The following is an 18,172-nucleotide window of genomic DNA, read 5'->3' as shown; positions in this document are numbered from 1 at the left end:
GAGCTCCTTCAGGTCTGCTATCTGTATCTATAAATATCTCTATGTGTTAGTCATATCCTACTATAGGAATGTAATGGTGCAGAGTATAAAAAATATATGTACCTTGGTTGGAAAATTTCCTTTTTGAAAGTATAAAATTTGACAAGTTTGAAAAAAAAAAGGTAGGGGGCAGGAGAGTAATAGAATGGATTTTAATAACTCCTTTAATGTCAGGCTCTCTATTTGGCACAAAAGTATATGCCCAGGTGTTCTATCAATACCTTGACCTTCCATTTGATGGAGTGTGTGATCCGAAGGCTGATTTAGGTCATTTTCTGAAAGATGCCACTGTACCACTTCTCTCCATTCTACAGTGTTCCCCTTGGGAAGAGTTTGGGGGTCTGCTCTCTCTCATTCTCACCTTTTTCCATTACAGGGCATTTGAGGAAGCAGCATAAATTTCTCTAATTTTTCCATTTTGACAGTAAATGCTAGCTTCTAGAACTTTCCATCCAAACTAGACACTGATTAGCACTTAAAGTGTCTTTCACTAGGAAGTTGCTTAGGGTGTTCCTTTCAAAAGGACCTGGTTGGGAAGTGCAGAATCCCTGGTTTCTGGATTGGTTATAAGACGTTTCCAACTGGGCAAGGCGGCATGAAATTTCAGGCACTGTCCTCTTTCTAACCCTTTCCTATCCGCGTTGCTCTCATTCTCAGATCCCTGGCCAACTCTGGCTCACACTTGACCTCACGCTAAGAGCGGCTCTGGTTGTGAGTGGAGGGTATATAAGAAGCCACTACCTCAGGAGGTCATTGGCTCAGGATGGAGGACCTCTACCCTGAGGTCCTCCACCGGTATATGGACCGCTTGTCTACCACCCTCTCTTCCAACCACCCGACTCTTCACCTCAGCTCCTGATCCTTTATTCTACCGTCCTTAACTTGGGTCTGTCTCACCAGCGCTTTGTCTGCCTGTCTCTGCTGAGCTCTTCTTCTTGCACTTGATCTGTGTTCTTCCCCATCTCCCTGGCCGTGCTTGACCCCTCGTGGGCCTGCTGTGACTACTGCCACCCAAGACCCAAGGAAAAGGCCATCTGCGTCCTAATCTCTGTTGTGCTACCAGAAAACTATCTGACTACAGGACAAGGTGCCCTGGACTTAGTCTTCTCTGTCTCTGTGAGCAGGGGCTGTTTTGGGTTATCTCTAGGGTCTCTTAGAATTAAAAAACTCTGGGACCCATGGAGACTCCCTCTTTGCTGCCTCCCTCTACCCTCCATCTTCTGACTGTTTCAAAGAACTACGAGTGCAAAGCCCTGTGACATGCAGGTAGGACCCCACCACCCAGTTAGAAAGATAAACTTGTAAAGATCACAGCATTTGCCTTTATTTGCACCACATGGTATAATTTACAGAGTATGTGAGGCGATGCCTTCAGAATCTTGCTTATGCTTATGAAGATGTGTCCCCAGCATTTGAAGGAAGTTCCTCCACATAAGCGGCAGGAAAATGGCCTTGTTTTCCCTTTAAAGAGCCAAACCACCACCCTTCGTCTTTCTTCTTGTGTATAGTCACAATGTCACCTGTGAAGACGCACATAACATTTAGTTAGACAGGTGGGTTTCTGCACTGAAGCACATACCTGAGCCTGATCAGTAAGACAGTTTTTAAGGAGATTCTGCTTTCAAGGAGTTACTTGGTAACATCATTTTTCTGCATGTGATTCAGATGAAGCAAAACTTATTGACCACCCCTGCATGAAGCAGGCAGAACGCAGAGAATATTAAAGAGAATGAAGTAATGGGCAGCTGAGTTGTGCCATGAAATAGTTTGATTGAAATGAAACCACTTTGGATCCCATGTCCTCGTGCTGCCTGGCTCTCTTTGGATAGACCAGATAGGTTGTCCCCAAACTCTTTCTTGGTGTCTGTGCTGTAAGGGTTCCTCGTGTTGGTGGCCGCAATAGTTTGGGATGTTGACCAAGAGTATGTCTCGGCTACCAGACTTTTCCTTAGATCAAGGCAGCTTCTCTCCATCATACCTGCCAACTTCACAGTCCAAAGTTCCAACTCACAGCTTTCACAACAATATAACGCCCCATTCAACAATTTAGATAATTCAAATAAAATATCAATTTGAAGACTATACTCCTTTAAAGCAATGATTCAAACAAACAGAATTCCTAGGAGACCCATGGCTCTTCTCTAATTCTCTATCAAATAAACACACACACACACAAACACACATTATTCCCTGTCTTGTAAGAGAGAGACCTTTCTCTCTGGCTGCTTCCTGTACATCAAAATGGAAACATCCACTTCCTTCAGGATTCAAGAGCTACTTGATCTTTAATATCATCATGAGGTCATTTTCGGTCTTTCATTCTCCCCAGCAATTTTCTTTCTAAGACAAAGGAGACCGTTAACTCCCCTTCTGTCTCTCTAAGAGCTCTAAGATCTCCGTACAATGAGTACAATGGTTGGTAAATTGACACAATCTACTATTGGAATGCAAACAAATAATTAAAAATTTTATCACCAGCTTCCCTAAGCCTCCAACGTCTTGTCCCATTTAAAGAACCCACTTAGGATGCAAAGTATAAGTAGGCTTTGCAACCAACAGAAACCTGAAGACAAACAAGATGACCAATTTATTGTGTTAACTATAACTCAGACTCAGGACCCTGGACTCCAGGTGGCATCTGGGAAATGTACTTTAATTCATATGGAAAGTGGGAATACTGCATTTCATCTACTCACTTTCTGGTGTAGGTAGCCCTGGATGACATGATGAGTAACGAAGTGAACTCAGTCACACTTAAAACTTTTAAATTAAAGGCAACATTGATTTAAGATGAATACAGGAGACAGTCTACTTTCTATTTCCTTTTTTCTTGTCTTTATTTCTAAGCTGCAAGGAAAAGTAATTGCCTGGAGAACTCTGACTGGCAAACTGAAAAGGAAGTACCCATGAACCAGTAGCAAATACGTGGTGTTCCTCTTGTTTGGCTGCAAAATTCATCTTGACTTTCTGTTGGTTCTGGATGCCACGTCCTGGTCGTGGATGATAAGTGTTCTGCTATGACACAATTCTTTCTCACTAAATTTTTCATTTCCAGATCTCTGCCTTAGCTTAACATCCTAATGTGGTTGCTAACCGGACACAGAAAGCTGAGGCTGGTGACTTTTTCTTATTTCATAATCTTGAGGTCTTCTCAATCCTTTACATAATACCTTTCCATGTTAAACAAAAATCTGTGACACAAAGAAGGGGGTCTGATTCCTTTGCTTGATTATATAGAGAAGTGGGAGAAATATTAAGCTGGGAGTCCTTTGACCCCGGTTCTAAAATTGGCACTTAGACTAAGCCATGAGAGGAAGTGACTTTACACTCCTGTATGTGTAGCTTTTGAAAAGGTAAAAGGTGGGACTACCTCTCTGATAACTTTCCATTACTGACGTTCTACCCCCATGGGGCACTGTGATTGAGAGCGTGACTCTGAGTTTCTGAGTCCAAATCCTGCACTGCTACTGCAGGGGACTTTAGCCAAAGTACTTAAGCTTTCTGTGTCTCAGTCACCTCAGTCATAAAATGGGCATAAATAACAATACCAGCCTCAAAGGGTTTTTATGAATATTAAATTGGACAATGTGTTTGCAGCAATGTCTGGGTACCTGGTAAACATCGAATAAATGTTAGCTATTTTCCTTATGTGAGCTTTCTTTCTGATGTGCTGTATCTTTATCTTCTAAGAAGGGTGATGGTAAACCTGAACTGATTGGACCTGGTAATAACTTTTAAGGCTAAGACAAGAGTTTTATTCAAGTTAAAAATTTCAACATGGGCAGGCAGTTCAACTATTTGAGGATGATTCTTACCTTTTTCCAAATTCAGCTCATCATCTTGCCTGGCTTGAAAAGAATATAAGGCCTTGCAAAGACCATTGCCGAACTGGGTCACACCGGAGGCTGAAAGTTGGATCAAGTTATAGTGACTAACGCTGGGCCAGTAGGCAAGATGAACACGGTGGGAAAAGGTCTAGATTTTCAGCCATGTAGTGCAGAGCTTACATGTATCGAAATCTTCCCCAAAGGAAAGTCTATAATTGTACATAACATTCATTCTTTGATTCAGTAACCATTTCTCATGTACGTACTATGTGGATGAACTGTGTACATTACCTAATCAAATGCTACAGCAGAAAATGTCTGGACAAAAAGTTACTGTAGTAGTGGTAATAATAATGATGTTTAAATTGTTTCCCACCTGAACTTAATCCACATCAGTCAGCTAAGCAGTGTGGTAGCTGCATTCAGGTTTTGGAAAACCAACAACAGTTTTGCTGGTCAGGAATAAATAGGAAACCCGTGGACCAGGTGTGTCCTCCATCATCCCCAGTACTTAGGGAACTGCTCCCCAAACCACACAACTGTCACTCTTTAACACACCATGTGTTGGGCTTCCCAGGTAGCACAGTGGTTAAGAATCCGCCTGCCAATGCAGGGGACACGGGTTCGATCCCTGCTCCAGGAAGATCCCACATGTCACGGAGCAACTAAGCCCGTGTGCCAAACAAAAATAAATAAATATACCATGTGGACTGTAATGGCCTGGGTTTGACTGAAATTTTTTGCCAAGTTCTAATAAAGAATCTAGAGAGTCAAAGTTATGGTAACTCTAGTTGAACAGTGAGGGATAGTGACACATGCTTGTGTGGGTGTGCGTAGATGTGTGTGTGTGCACGTGTGCGTGCACGCTGAAAGGTACAAGGCGGCGGGGTGTGAATAAACGAATGACTAAAGTCAAGTGGCTGAACAGAGAGGGCGGGTCAGCCTTGGGATCCCCGTGTTTCTCACAGAGAGGCTGGGATTCCTGAGGCAGCTTGGAGGAGGCTATGGAGACACAGCTGCGGAGTTCCTCAGCCTGTTTCCAGGCTGAGTGTGTGGACAGCACGTTGCAGGCTGTCTGAATAACATGGATGCCAGTACCTTCTCACACTAGAGAATTCTTCTCCCAACCCTCCACTCTTCTTGAGTTCTTCCCACCTTTTGGGTGACACTTGCACAGAAAGCTACCCATTCTGACAAATTAATCAGTCCTGGTTGAAATGTAAACTTCTTTGAGCCAGTTTATGTCAATGTGGCTCTGAAAATGAAATGTAATTTTGTCAATGTGCTTTACCAATAGGACCCAGCCCTAAATTATTCTGGGCGTGAGATTACCTGTAGATGGAGAACTTGGAATTCTCTGCCCTCCCGAAGATGCCCTGCTCACAACATCCTCTAATCTCTTCGTCAGGAAAGGCCGAGATATTTTTACAGAACTATGTGTCTGCTGCTGTTGCAATAGCGACAAAAAAAAAGTCATTTTTAACAACATCATCATCAAAAGTACCTGGGAAAAGTAACTCTTCTACAGCTGTTTTCCTCAGCAATTTTTTTTAATTGTTGGGAGGAGGGTATAAAGAAATAATGTGATCCATTCCTAAATCCTACGGTAGCTCGTTCTTGTTTCTGAAACTTAGTGTTTTCAGAATTAGACAATTACTATATTTTATAGCCCGTATTCGCAATTCTGAGCTGAACCCCCAGGCCAAATAATAACATTTACAGCATTACTTCTACAAATTCAACTTGGTTCTGACGCAAGTGAAATGATCACGACTGTGTAAAGGACGGAGACCCTTTCAGAGCTTGAGTCTCTTAGAAAGGAAACGGTCCTTCATCACAAGGTGGTCACAGCCCCCTCTTCTGGTGGGAAATGGAAAACAGCTACCCGCGTACACTCACCCGCGCATCAATTCCTAGAGCGTAACACTGGCAAAACGCACGTGTGTGAATTTTTTACGTTGTGCTTATGCATTATCTACGTTACATACTACGTTAAACGGATGAGACTGCTGCACCTCACAAAAGCTTACAGTTTAGGTCCATATGAATACTAAGGTTTTGATTAAAAGATATTTTACTATAATAGCACGTTCGAAGGATAAAGTTAAAGGATGAGACGGAAGAAGGAACCCAAAGTGTTTTTAACTCATATTAATTTACATATGAATGCAAAGAATGTATTCATTTGTGTTTAGCTCTTGGTACTGTGCCCCCAAAAATAATGAAATAAGTTCATCTTGAAATTGTGCAGTTGGGGATTTGAGCAAGTGGCGTATGTCATTCACAACAGCTTTTTTGCCCTGATGCTGCTTTAAGCCATTCCACCCAGCAAGCCCAGTCAAAAGATTATAACCAACCTCTTCAGTGTTTACCTTTTCTTTCCACTTGAAGATAGAGTTACTACAGGCATGGTTGGCTTGAGGTCTTTGCTCAAGTTCTGCTAACACGGATGACAGTTTATAGGCGTTTGCTTGCAAAAGGTCTAGTTTCAAGTTATTCTGTGGATACATCATTTGACCATATGAGTAAATTTCTAAGAAATGAGGCACAACTGGGTAGGTAAAGGATATCAGGATAACTTCCAAAATGACAAAGAGGTCCAGAAAAACACACGGTCAACCCATTTACAATGCATATGCAGAAAATGCTGAAGAGAGGAAAACAATGCACACTTTAATTAGTCTAGAGGAAAGCCTTAGCTGTTGAGTGTGTCTTATTCTGGACTCTTGTAAATAAGGTAAACCAGAAACCTTGATAGGTATCTAACTCAGCATTTTGTGGCAATGAGTAGCTTTGCTCAGCTTTCTGCTGAGGAATGAGGTAGAGAATAATGAGTGTTGATTGCAGAAGGTAGGCTTTTGGAGGGCTTTGAAGAAAGGCAAGGGAACCATGGGCACTTAACATAAAGAACAGAATCAAACTAAAATGATGTGAGGCCGGGTTTTTGTTGTTGTTGATGTTATTGTTTCTTGACAAGGTGAGGTCTTATATTACTCAGAAAGTTTGCAGTAACACTTCTGGAATCAGGAAACAATATTCTGGGGCATTTGAATATAAACATAAAGAGTGAACCTAAAGCTATTCTCCTTGTCGCTCCTGTTGTTGATTTGACCTTGAGCTAGAAACTTTATAATGACTTCTCTGTCAAGTTGTGTTTGTTCAGGGTAAATCAAACCACAGAATCTAAATATTGGATTTGGATCAGCTTATCCAACCTTCTCTTCACAATCATCTCTCCCTTTTCCACACCTCCAGCCTGGTGTTTCCTCATCCTAATATCCCTGCCAGGGGGTCACAACCATGGGCCAAACACTTCCTGTCGATGGGGACTGGCTCTAGCCCTTGGAACGATCCACTGCATGGTGGGCAGGCTCGCCTATGATGGAATCAAAAGCTCCGCCCATAGCTGCCACCCTTAGATCTAGTCTGCACTTGAGAGCGTCACAGAGCAAGGCTCTCTCCTCTGTATCCTTCTCCTTTGGTTCCCCCTCCGGTATCCAAAGACAATACCTCCTCTAAACGCCTCCAGTTTCCGCAACAGTTCCTCAGAGAATATGGCTTGTCAACATCCTCGCTTCAAATATGGCTCTTCAAGGACAAAGAGCCAATGATTTAGGAAGAAATTAGATGAAACAGTCTCCCTCCTGCAAGAAACCTGCCCTGTGTAACACAAAATCAATCTAACACTCTCACGAGTTTCCCTCCACCAGCTGCCCAGGTGCATAACTGAATTACACGGACGTCTGGCATCCCCTATTTGAAGGCTCTTATTTGCTCCATCGCTAGGTCATAAACACCACCAACTCAGGGGTCAGATCATCTCCCATCTTGCATCCTCCACTGTGTGAATCAGGCCAGTTGTGTACCTGGCTGATCCTCATAAGTGCTCTATGTCAACGACAAAATTCTATGCACGAACCCAAAGAAATAAATTTATCACTTAAAGCCATCATAAAACGCTCCATATGACTGTCTTTTGGTAAATATCATTTCCATCGAATTAGTTAACTACAGATTTTATGCTGTCACAAAAATGTCCTACAGTCTGTTTTATAATTTTATAAAAAATTGTAGCCATGTGTCACTGCAAGGATATTAGGCCTCTGTTCCCAAGAGAACAGAATTCAGGCCTGTCTTTTCACAAAAAGTGTCAGGTTTATTTCTGCAACAGCACCTCCACTAAAGGAAGCCGCTGCTAAAAAAAACAGATAAACTGTACCTGGCTGCATCTCTCTACTTTTACCAAAGAACTATTGAACTTGCCCGTTTGGACAGAATTATTAGGTACCTACATTTACAAGAGAGTTAGTTAGACTACATGCAAGGAAAGGAAAGCTGGCCCAGCTTCCTGGATCCCTCAAAACTTTGCTAAAAATTTGATCTCTTCCTGAATTCTTCTCAGGTTGACACTAGTCAACTTCCTCTCCAATCACAGCAGAAGCCCTGTATCTTGCACACATGGTTTTTAGTATCTGTTTGTTTTTATTTCTGTATAAAATTCATGGGCTTTTGCTAACTACCCTTATAATGTGGGTTCTTCCGAAGAGACCACATTGCCCTTCAGTCCCAACAAATATCTAAGGACTGCTGCAGTCCAGCCTTTCAGCAAAAAGGCCCAAAGGCACCTCTCCCCACCCTCCTCTCTTGACGGTACCTTCTCTGCCCCTCAAAACGACCTTGGCCTCTAAAGTTTTTTCCTTGTGTCCCTGGAAGCTCTCGCCTCACACCCCAGTCGGTCATCTTTCTTCCACATCTCTCCTTTCCCCTGTTATTCTCGGAAGGCCCTGATATTAGCTCAGGGATGAATGGAAAACAACATCTGAATTATAATTACCAGAATCTTTAATTCTCCTCTGTGTACAGTGCTAGCATTTTCTAAATAATGCTTCATCCTCACAAAAACCCTTTGTTGTGTAGGTACCAACATCCCCACTTTAGAGATGAGAACGCTAAATGTGTCCCAGGTCCCTGTACCTGGCAGAGCTAGATCCGGATGCAGGCCTCTCTGAATGCAGGCCCTGTGTGTTCAGTCACATCTGTTCACTGGGGTAAATTACACATGGTTTCCAGACCTTGACTGAATGATTCTATTCAGGGGAATTCTATTTTAGGCACTTTTTTTCCCCTGAGAGGATACTAAAGCAAACGTTTCTAAGTAGCTGGATTTTTCCAGATTCCTCAAACCGCTTGTCCAGGAGCTGATCGTACAAACTCTGTTCTATGTCATGAGAAAGGAAAGGCAAACAGAGGTCAAATGGGCCAGAAAACAAGCTTTCCCAAAATAGCTCCTTCATCATTCAATCACTCTGCAAATATTTACCTCGTCCATTAAGGCTGCTGTGCTTTTTCGGCTTTCTGTGTCTGAGAAAGAGGAGTGGCTGGAGTATGCTTTCAGCATTCGTTCCAGGCCTGAAAGTGAAATCACGCTGTCAGTCACTGCTCCTCCCGGGCTAGTGGGACACCGCTGAGGGGCAGTTACACTCGGAGGGCGCCAGAGCCCAGAAGCGATGCCCGGAGCGATGGCCAGAGCGTTTCCCAGAGGGCTGCGGCTGTTTCTGTGCGTCGCTGTTACTAAATGGTACCGAATGGGTGACTTGTACTTTTATTTCGTGAGATTGGAGAAATGCTGGTGCTTAAGGCGTCTTGATTGTTATTTCTCAAGACGGACTTTTGAATCCTCCTTGCTGACCTGCCCCGTGGTGGATTCCTTATACTTGTCACCATGTCACGTTCTCCTCTGCTGGTATTTACATTTCTAAATGTTTCGCTCTCTTGAATTTCCTATCAAGTATTACATTGCAACAGGGTTCTCTGGTCCACATAAAATAAGCTCTAAAATATAAGTGTGGAGTTGTTTTTATTTCCTGTAGCACTTTAGAGCTGCTTCATGTTCTAACATGCCTGACCTCTAAGGGTAGTGTTTCATTTGAATGACTTTCACATCATTCAGGAAGCTTGTTTAAAAAGAAACAAACAAGTGGTGATCATTCTGTAATGTATAGAAATATTGAATCATTATGCTGTGCACCTGGAACTAATATAGTGTTATATGTCAACTATATTTCAGTAAAAAAAATAAACTTTTACATTCTTAAAATCACCTATCAAAAACTGCACCCAACAGAATAAAATAAAATAATATGGGGGAAATAAATAAATACATATATACAAGAAAACGAAAAGCCTTGTACACAGGAGGTTTACTATGTTTCAAACCAAACGAACTGTGCCTCATATCAGCCAATTTCAGGAACACAGTAAAATGCTTCAGTTCTGGAAATGGTGGTATAGTACTTATATAGATCTCACAGATAGGCCAAAATGTCATTTTCAATTTTTTTTTGCTCTCTCCTCTTTCATTTTTCTTCATTCACACAAATTAGGTTTGATGTTTGGTCTTTTAAATGAGATGATCCTTACACCAGCCAGCTAAAGCAGAATCACCCTAACTCCGAATGGAACCTCTGAGTGGAATACTTTTCCTTACCAGGCCAAAGAGATAATTACACACCTTCCTGGTCTCTCGAGGCTTTTTCAATATCTTTCTTCAGTCTCGACAGTTTTGATTTTATTGAAGACACCTGCCGCTCTTTACTCATTGCATTTTTAGGATCTTCTTCCTTTAGGAAAAAAGAAGGAAGTTTAACAATTTAAGGGGAAAAAAGTAAGAGTTGCTACTCCTAGTTGCACTGAGACTTTCACTGGCTATATTCATTTTAACTTGATGAAAGAAAAAAGTTAAAAAAAAAAAAAAAAGGCAGGGTAACCTTTGGTTTTCCACAGATTGGTCTACCTTTTCTAGACCTACTTAATAAGAAGACATCTTCTGGTTTTTGACTTGTAAGTATATAGCTGAGCAGTTTCTTTAATAGAAAAGAATTATTCTCGGAGGGTGACCATTACTGTAGCTATTTCCTAGGCGGGTGTGGCTCACCAGGGCAGGGGCACGAGAGCGTCAAGGAGGCTCGCTGACTTAACCAGGACTTTTCAGTTGAAGGGCAGGGGGGCAAAGGGTACTCCTCGCGGGAGAAATGGCAGGAGAAATGGCATGACCAAAGGACAGAGGGAGGATGGTGTGAACATGGGGCACAATAAACAGACCAGTTGCTTGAGCAGATGTAGTGGAAGAAAAAATTGTCTAAGTCCTTTAGGTCAGATTTTGGGGCTGAAGGAGGGGTTTTATCAGTAGGTTGTGAGAACCATTAACGATATCAGAGCTTTCATATACATTATTTCCAGAGTTGACAGGAAAAAAAAGGGTGTTAGGACGACACTGTAAATGCCTAGTGATAAGTAGAAGAACAAATGTCCTACAGTGATACGCAACTTAAAAGGATCAAAACCTTTATGTGCAAAAGAAAAAGAAAAAAAAAAAGATGTTACAGTCAGGTGGGGAAGTGGCTGAACATGAGGGCAGTAGAGGGACAGAAACCTTGATGAAAGAGGGAAAACTAATGACTGAAGGTGGACGTGGAGGAGTTAGGACTTATCTGAAAAGGAAGAAGGAAGGAAAAAAACTAGGACTCTGAATTTTTGGTGGAAAGACTAGCTTTAGATAGATTGTCCTGAAGAAAGGGAAGCGTGAAGATTTAGAGCAAAGAGAATACTGTAATAACTTTTATAAAAAAATACTGTAGAGGCTAAAATGTTTAATCTACATACTGTGTATTATATATGGTAAAAATGTTTTCCATATCCTTTATTACATGTGATTCTTATAACAACTCTACAAGATTGGCTTTATCCTCCGCATTTTACCTGGGACACTCAGAAATAAATGAAGGCCCAAGACTAAACAGCTAGGAAGTAATTACTTCTGAAACCCAACTCCAGTGACTCCCAACTCTCCAGCAGCGTCCACTCCTTCACATGCCTGCCCAAGGCGGAGGCCCAAGCTGACGTTACCCCACAGGGGCTCTGAGTAAACTGCAAGCGTGCCTCAGTCCAGCCCTCAGTCCTTCCTTGCTGGAGGCACGCACATCGTAATCTGACTCTCATGCCAGTCCAAGCCTTCATTTGGTTTCTTTGGAGATACCTGTTGTTTGCAAATATATTTCCAGGGATAGAGCACTCCTGGATCAACTTGAGATAGATTAGACTGCCATCGTTAACTTTCTTCAATTTGTCCTTCTCTTCCAAAAATTTGTCAGAAAGAAGATCGATACCAGAGGAGGCATTTAAACTGCAGATATGATCATTTGAACATGGCCTTTACAGTAACCTTACAAATATTTTTCACACCAATTACCAGCCCTCCAATATTTACACTCAGATTGTTTTCCTGTCTTACTCTAGTCCATGTAACTTTCATAGCACTCGATAAAAGCCAGTCTACACTCACTGCCAATGACTATAAAGTCAGATTTTGGAGGGGTTTTGCTTTAAGAATATTAGGACAGGACTTCCTAGATGGCGCAGTGGTGAAGAATCCGCCTGCCACTGCAGGGGACATGGGTTCGAGCCCTGCCCTGGGAAGATTCCACATGCCACGGAGCAACTAAGCCCGTGCGCCACAACTATTGAGCCTGTGCTCTAGAGCCCGTGAGCTACAACTATTGAGCTCATGTGCCGCAACTATTGAAGCCCACATGCCTAGGGCCCGTGCTCCACAACAAGAGAAGCCACTACAATGAGGAGCCTGCGCACCACAATGAAGAGTAGCCCCCTCTCGCAGCAACTAGAGAAAGCCTGTGTGCAGCAACGAAGACATAACGCAGCCAAAAAATAAATTAAATAAATAAATTTAAAGAATATTAGGACAATCCTATTCACCTATTTAGAGACACGGCCCATTCTCTTAGACAGCAGACTCGTAGTCGTAAGTTCTGGTGCATTGAAATTTCATAGAACCAAAAATTCCCATGGGTACGTCTGTCAATTAAAGATAAACCATCGTGGCTACTTCTTTACATTTCAATAAAAGCTTAGTCAGATTTTCAAGGAGAATGACCCTTGTTTTATTGACAGGTTAGCTGATAGAGGCACTTTTACAAGAAAGTAATAGATATATTTTGTTGTACATTTTCCCATCTCAGGGATCACCTACACTATTTGGAAGAAAAATAAAGAAAAGTACTTTCCCCATGTAATCAAATCTTTCTTTACAATTCCATCTCCACCTTTGTTTCTGCTTTGGACAGACATTGCTATTGCTAATTTGCTTTGCCTTTGCCAGGGTTGGAAAAAAAGATTCAATTAAAGAAACAGCTGGCCATTTATTGCTCTTTAGAGGGCGAGAAGGAGAAAGCTGGTCAGAATTTATTGTTGTGTCAGATCTAACTGCCTTTCCCTCTCCCCTCATCTCTTGTTCCCTGAGTGGGGGTCCTGGGATGTTCACTTTGGCTACTCTTTAACTCTTATAGGAGGATATGACCAGTGGTCCAGTTTTATACACAGACAGGGATGAGCCTTCCAGACTGGACCTTGGAAGTCTGAGTGAAATACAGCGGAGGGACCTGGGAGGAGCAACCAGGAATTTTTCCTGCAGATTTTGGTAATTAATGATCAGCACCTGGAACACTACAGTTAAAACTAACAATTGATACAGCCACTATGAAAAACAGTATGGAAGTTCCTTAAAAAACTAAAAATAGAACTACCATATGACCCAACAATCCCACTACCGGAAATATACTCAGACAAATCCATAATTCAACACAAGCAATAGGGAGATTGGAATTGCCTTATATACATTACTAATAAGGAAAAAAATATCAAATTGTACACTTTAAATATATAGTTTATTGTTAAAAAAAAACACACACACACAAGCACACCAATGTTCATAGCAGCACTATTTACAAGAGCCAGGACGTGGAAGCAACCTAAATGCCCATCAAGAGAGGGATGGGTAAAGAAGATGTGTTACATATATACAATGGAATATTACTCAGCCATTAAAAAGGAATGAAATTGGGTCATTTGTAGAGACCTGGATGGACCTAGAGAGTGTCATACAGAGTGAAGTAAGTCAGAAAGAGAAAAGCAAATATCATACAATAATGGATATATATGGAATCTAGAAAAATGGTGTAGATGGTCTTATTTACAAAGCAGAAATAGAGACAAAGACGTAGAGAACAAATGTGTGGATACCAAGGGGGCAAGAGGTGGGGAGGGAGGAACTGGGAGACTGGGATTGACACATGCACATTATTGATACTGTGTCTAAAATAGACAACTGATGGGAACCTACTGTGCAGCACAGGGAACTCTACCTGATGCCCCGTGGTGACCTAAATGGGAGGGAAGCCCAAAAGGGAGGGGACAGCTGTATGTGTGTGGCTGATTCATTCTATTGCGCAGTAGAGGCTAACACAACATTGCAAACTAACCATACTCCGATCACAATGAAAAAAAGGAAAAAACAACTAACATAAGGGGAGCAGAGGGCAAAGTCCTTGAGGGACAACCCGACCCAAGAAGACAAAGAATTCACCCCAGGAGAGCAAGCAGGCCAAATGTCTGTGCTCTTACCAGCGACGCTGATCGGTTTTTAGCAGCGAAGTTAATGTGATGATAGAATCACCCAAATGCCCTCAAAATAAGCCTCTGTGATGGGCAATTACTTTATGATAGAGGAGGCAAGAATATACAATGGGAAAGAGACAGCCTCTTCAAAAAATGGTGCTGGGGAAGCTGGACAGCTACATGCAAAAGAATCAAACTGGATTCCTTTCTCTTACCATATATAAAAGTAAACTCAAAATGGCTTAAAGACTTAAACAGAAGACATACCACCATAAAATTTCTAGAAGAGAGTATAGGCAAAACATTCTTTGACATAAATTGTAGCAATGTTTTCTTAGGTCAGTCTCCCAAGGCAATGGAAATAAAAACAAAAATAAACAAATGGGACCTAGTCAAATTTACAAGCTTTCACACAGCAAAGGAAATCAAAACCAAACGAAGAAACAGCCTACAAGTGGGAGAAAATATTTGCAAACGATGTGAACAGGGGCTTAATTTCCAAAATATATGAACAGCTCATACAACTCAACAATAAGAAAACAAACAACCCAATCCAAAAATGGGCAGAAGACCTAAAGAGACATTTCTCCAAAGAAGATATACAGATGGCCAATGGGCACATGGAAAGATGCTCAACATCAATAATTATTAGGGAAATGCACATCAAAACTACTATCACCTCACACCAATCAGAATGGCCATCATTAAAAAGTCTACAAAAAACAAATACTGGAGAGGGTATGGAGAAAAGGGAACCCTCCTACACTGTTGATGGAAATGTAAGTTGCTGCAGCCACTATGGAAAACAGTAGGGAATCTAGCAATCCCACTCCTGGGCATATATCCAGACAAAATTATGACTCAAAAAGATATATGCACCCCTATGCTCATAGCAGCACTATTCACAACCGCCAAGACACGGAAACAACCTAAATGTCCATCATCAGACCAATGGATAAAGAAGATGTGGTACATATATACAATGGAATACCACTCAGCCACAAAAAAGAATGGAATAATGCCATTTGCAGCAACATGGATACAACTAGAGATGATCATACTAAGTGAACTACATCAGAAAGAGAAAGACAAATACCATATGATATCCCTTATATGTGGAATCTAAAAAGTGACACAAATGAGCTTATTTACAAAACAGAAACATATATATATATATATATATATATATATATATATATATATACACATACACGTGAAAGGTGTTAGGAGAGTAAATCCTAAGAGTTCTCATCGCAAGGAAAACCATTTTTTTCTATTTTTTTTAACGTTCTCTCTCTATAGGATGATGGATGTTCACTAAACTTGTGTAATCATTTCATGATGTATGTAAGTCAAATCATTATGCTGTACACCTTAAACTTATACAGTGTTGTATGTTAATTATGTCTCAGTAAAACCAGAAGAAGAAAGAAAAAAATAGAATCCTCTAATTAGGTTAAAGTCTTTCAAAGGCAAGGATCAGGAAGAATGTTGATAATCATTCGCACCTCCTAAGATTCGCCTCTGGGTAATCCCTTCGCCTTGAGTGCGGACTGTTTACTCACTTGCTTCTAACAAGCAGAATGTGATGAGATGTCAGTACTGAGGTTAGCTTATGAAAGACCACGCTTCCATCTTGGACACTCTGGCTCTGGCTCTCTCGGATTGCTAGTTCTGGGGGAAGCAGGCTGACATGCTGTGAGCTGTCCATAGTTGGAGAGACCCACACGGCAAGGAACTGATATCGCCAGCCAATAGTCGGCGAGGAGCAGAGGCTTGTCATCAGCCATCTGAGTGAGCTTAGAAGCAGGTCGGATCCCAGTAGAGCACTGAGATGTCTGTGGTCCTGGCTGACACCTTGATTACAGCCCTGTGAAGAACTCAAGCACCCAGCTAAGCTATGCCTGGATTCCTGACCCACAGAAACTCTGAGCTAATAAATGTTTGTTTCAAGCTGTTAAGTTTGGGGGTGAGTTGTTATACAGCAATAGACAACCAAGATACACAGTGATTATTTATAGAGTGTGAAGATTCAGTCTGGAGGGGAGGGACAGATTGGGAGTTTGGAATTGACATGTACACACTGCTATATCTAAAATAAATAACCAACAAGGACCTACAAATGGCACAGGGAACTCTGCTCAATACTGTGTAATAACCTAAATGGGAAAAGAATTTGAAAAGGAATAGATACATGTATATGTATAACTGAATCAGTTTGCTCTATGCCTGAAACTAACACAACCTTGTTAATCAACTATGCTCCAATATAAAATAAAATTTTTTTAAAACTTAAAAAAATAAATGAAATAAAATATTTGCTTCAAAAAATAAGATTCGGGCTAAAACCCTGTTTGAAGTTCTTCCCTTGCAGGGAATACCCAAGACATGTTTTCATCGCCCAGTTTGTAAACCACACAGCTTTTAAAGTTATGGACTATGAAAAAGTCAATATTTTCGTTTACAAAACAATATGCTTCCTTTACAGTTGCTCGCAATTTTTTTCAAGACGAATCCCTCGGTATTTGAGTAAGATTCCCCACGAATGAAACGTCCTTCCATCCCATACTTACAAAGTAATCAGTTAACAGGAACTCAGATTTATTTTCTGTAGATGAAACCGCGGTTTCTTCCATGAGAGCCTGGATATCATTTTCAACATCTATCTTGCTGACGGCACAGTGAATCTGCGTGTGGCACTGCAACACCAAGGAAAGCAGAACAAGGTTGCAGAAGACACATTTCCTGCCAGTTCTTACCATGCATACCTGAGATGGAGAATTCTTTACTACTCACTGTGGTCAGGGTTTGGCCAAAAACAGAAATATGTTGGGAGTACTGGTTTAAGTTATTGCATAAGAGTTGAATTCTTTCCTTCTCCAGCTCCAGGATGCTCTGAAAAGGATGAAAAATGAGATTAGATCAGCCCGTGGATACAAAACTGAAGTCACCCACTAAGCACTAACACAACAAAGAAACTCCAAGTGAGCCGTCCTGTTTGTGCCTCTAGATTATGTTATCTCCAAGCTGTGGAGGGCGCAGTTTCCCAGGACAGGAAGGTGATTTGGTGTCTGTCTTATTTATCATCCATTAGAACTGATTTAACTCTCACACTTTCCCCAGGCTTTTCTGGGCCAAAAGGCACATAGGTGGATGTCACAGGTTACCTGACATTCACATAGAAGGGGGGGAAAACCATCTGTGGGTTCCAAAAAAAGACTGAAGCCCAGTAAAGTCCATGTCTGCATCTCGGAAATGCAGTCAGACACTAAATATTTCTAGAATTGTTTGCAGCACACGGAAGGCATTCTGCCGGTCTCTGCAGGGACAACGGTGGTGAGAGGCAAGTTCTCTGCTGAAGGAAATTATCTGATGAGAGCAGAACCTTAAAGTCTGATCGTTTCATCATCCTGGCCTAAAACTAGGCCTGGGGGGGTCAGAGACCATTCTTTGAAGGTGGGAACACATCCTCCCCGTTTGGTGGGGGATGACAAAAATTCCACCTTTAGAGTTTTACAGTTTTTAGCTGGGAAGAATAAATAAAGTGAGGGAGATCACATTTGCCTTCTCAGCCATCAACACTTTAGAAAGAGTTAGTTATCTGACTCCCGCCACTCACTGCCAGCCCAGCTGCAGACTGGCTGTCTTGAGGAAACAAGAGATGCTTGGAAGTAGGCGTTGCCCGAGAAGGCTGGGTCGCGTGGGAACGCAGGCAGGGTTCCTAGGCCGTGTGGGGGCCATGGGAGGCGGCTGGGTACGTGCCCAGACGCCTGTGGGCTTTGACAGACCTGGCAGGTGTCCAAGACAACAGGCTGCACCCCGTTTCTGTAAGGACA

General features: G+C 41.8%; 1 protein-coding gene across 6 annotated transcripts in view; it reads right to left on the bottom strand.

Moving 5' to 3' along the window:
* Positions 1-1,347: 1,347 nt before the first annotated feature.
* NOSTRIN (nitric oxide synthase trafficking) overlaps positions 1,348-18,172 on the bottom strand; it is a 59,410-nt gene continuing 42,585 nt past the window's right edge. For 2 of the 6 annotated variants that reach the window (XM_057746989.1, XM_057746994.1), the window contains 8 exons: positions 17,133-17,231; positions 16,910-17,035; positions 10,378-10,486; positions 9,187-9,275; positions 6,239-6,364; positions 5,199-5,313; positions 3,855-3,944; positions 1,357-1,559 (listed from right to left, as the gene is read on the bottom strand). In XM_057746989.1, coding sequence (XP_057602972.1) covers positions 1,429-1,559; positions 3,855-3,944; positions 5,199-5,313; positions 6,239-6,364; positions 9,187-9,275; positions 10,378-10,486; positions 16,910-17,035; positions 17,133-17,231 — 885 coding nt within the window. In that variant the 3' untranslated portion in view covers positions 1,357-1,428. Of the gene's footprint in view, positions 1,560-3,854; positions 3,945-5,198; positions 5,314-6,238; positions 6,365-9,186; positions 9,276-10,377; positions 10,487-16,909; positions 17,036-17,132; positions 17,232-18,172 lie in introns of all 6 variants that reach the window. The other 4 variants (XM_057746990.1, XM_057746992.1, XM_057746991.1 and 1 more) reach the window with 3 other exon arrangements.

This window comes from Hippopotamus amphibius, chromosome 8 (assembly GCF_030028045.1).
Source record: "Hippopotamus amphibius kiboko isolate mHipAmp2 chromosome 8, mHipAmp2.hap2, whole genome shotgun sequence".
In the NCBI taxonomy this organism is placed as follows: Eukaryota; Metazoa; Chordata; class Mammalia; order Artiodactyla; family Hippopotamidae; genus Hippopotamus; species Hippopotamus amphibius.
Note: the sequence above shows the minus strand (reverse complement) of the source record. Positions and strands in the feature narration are given on the sequence as shown.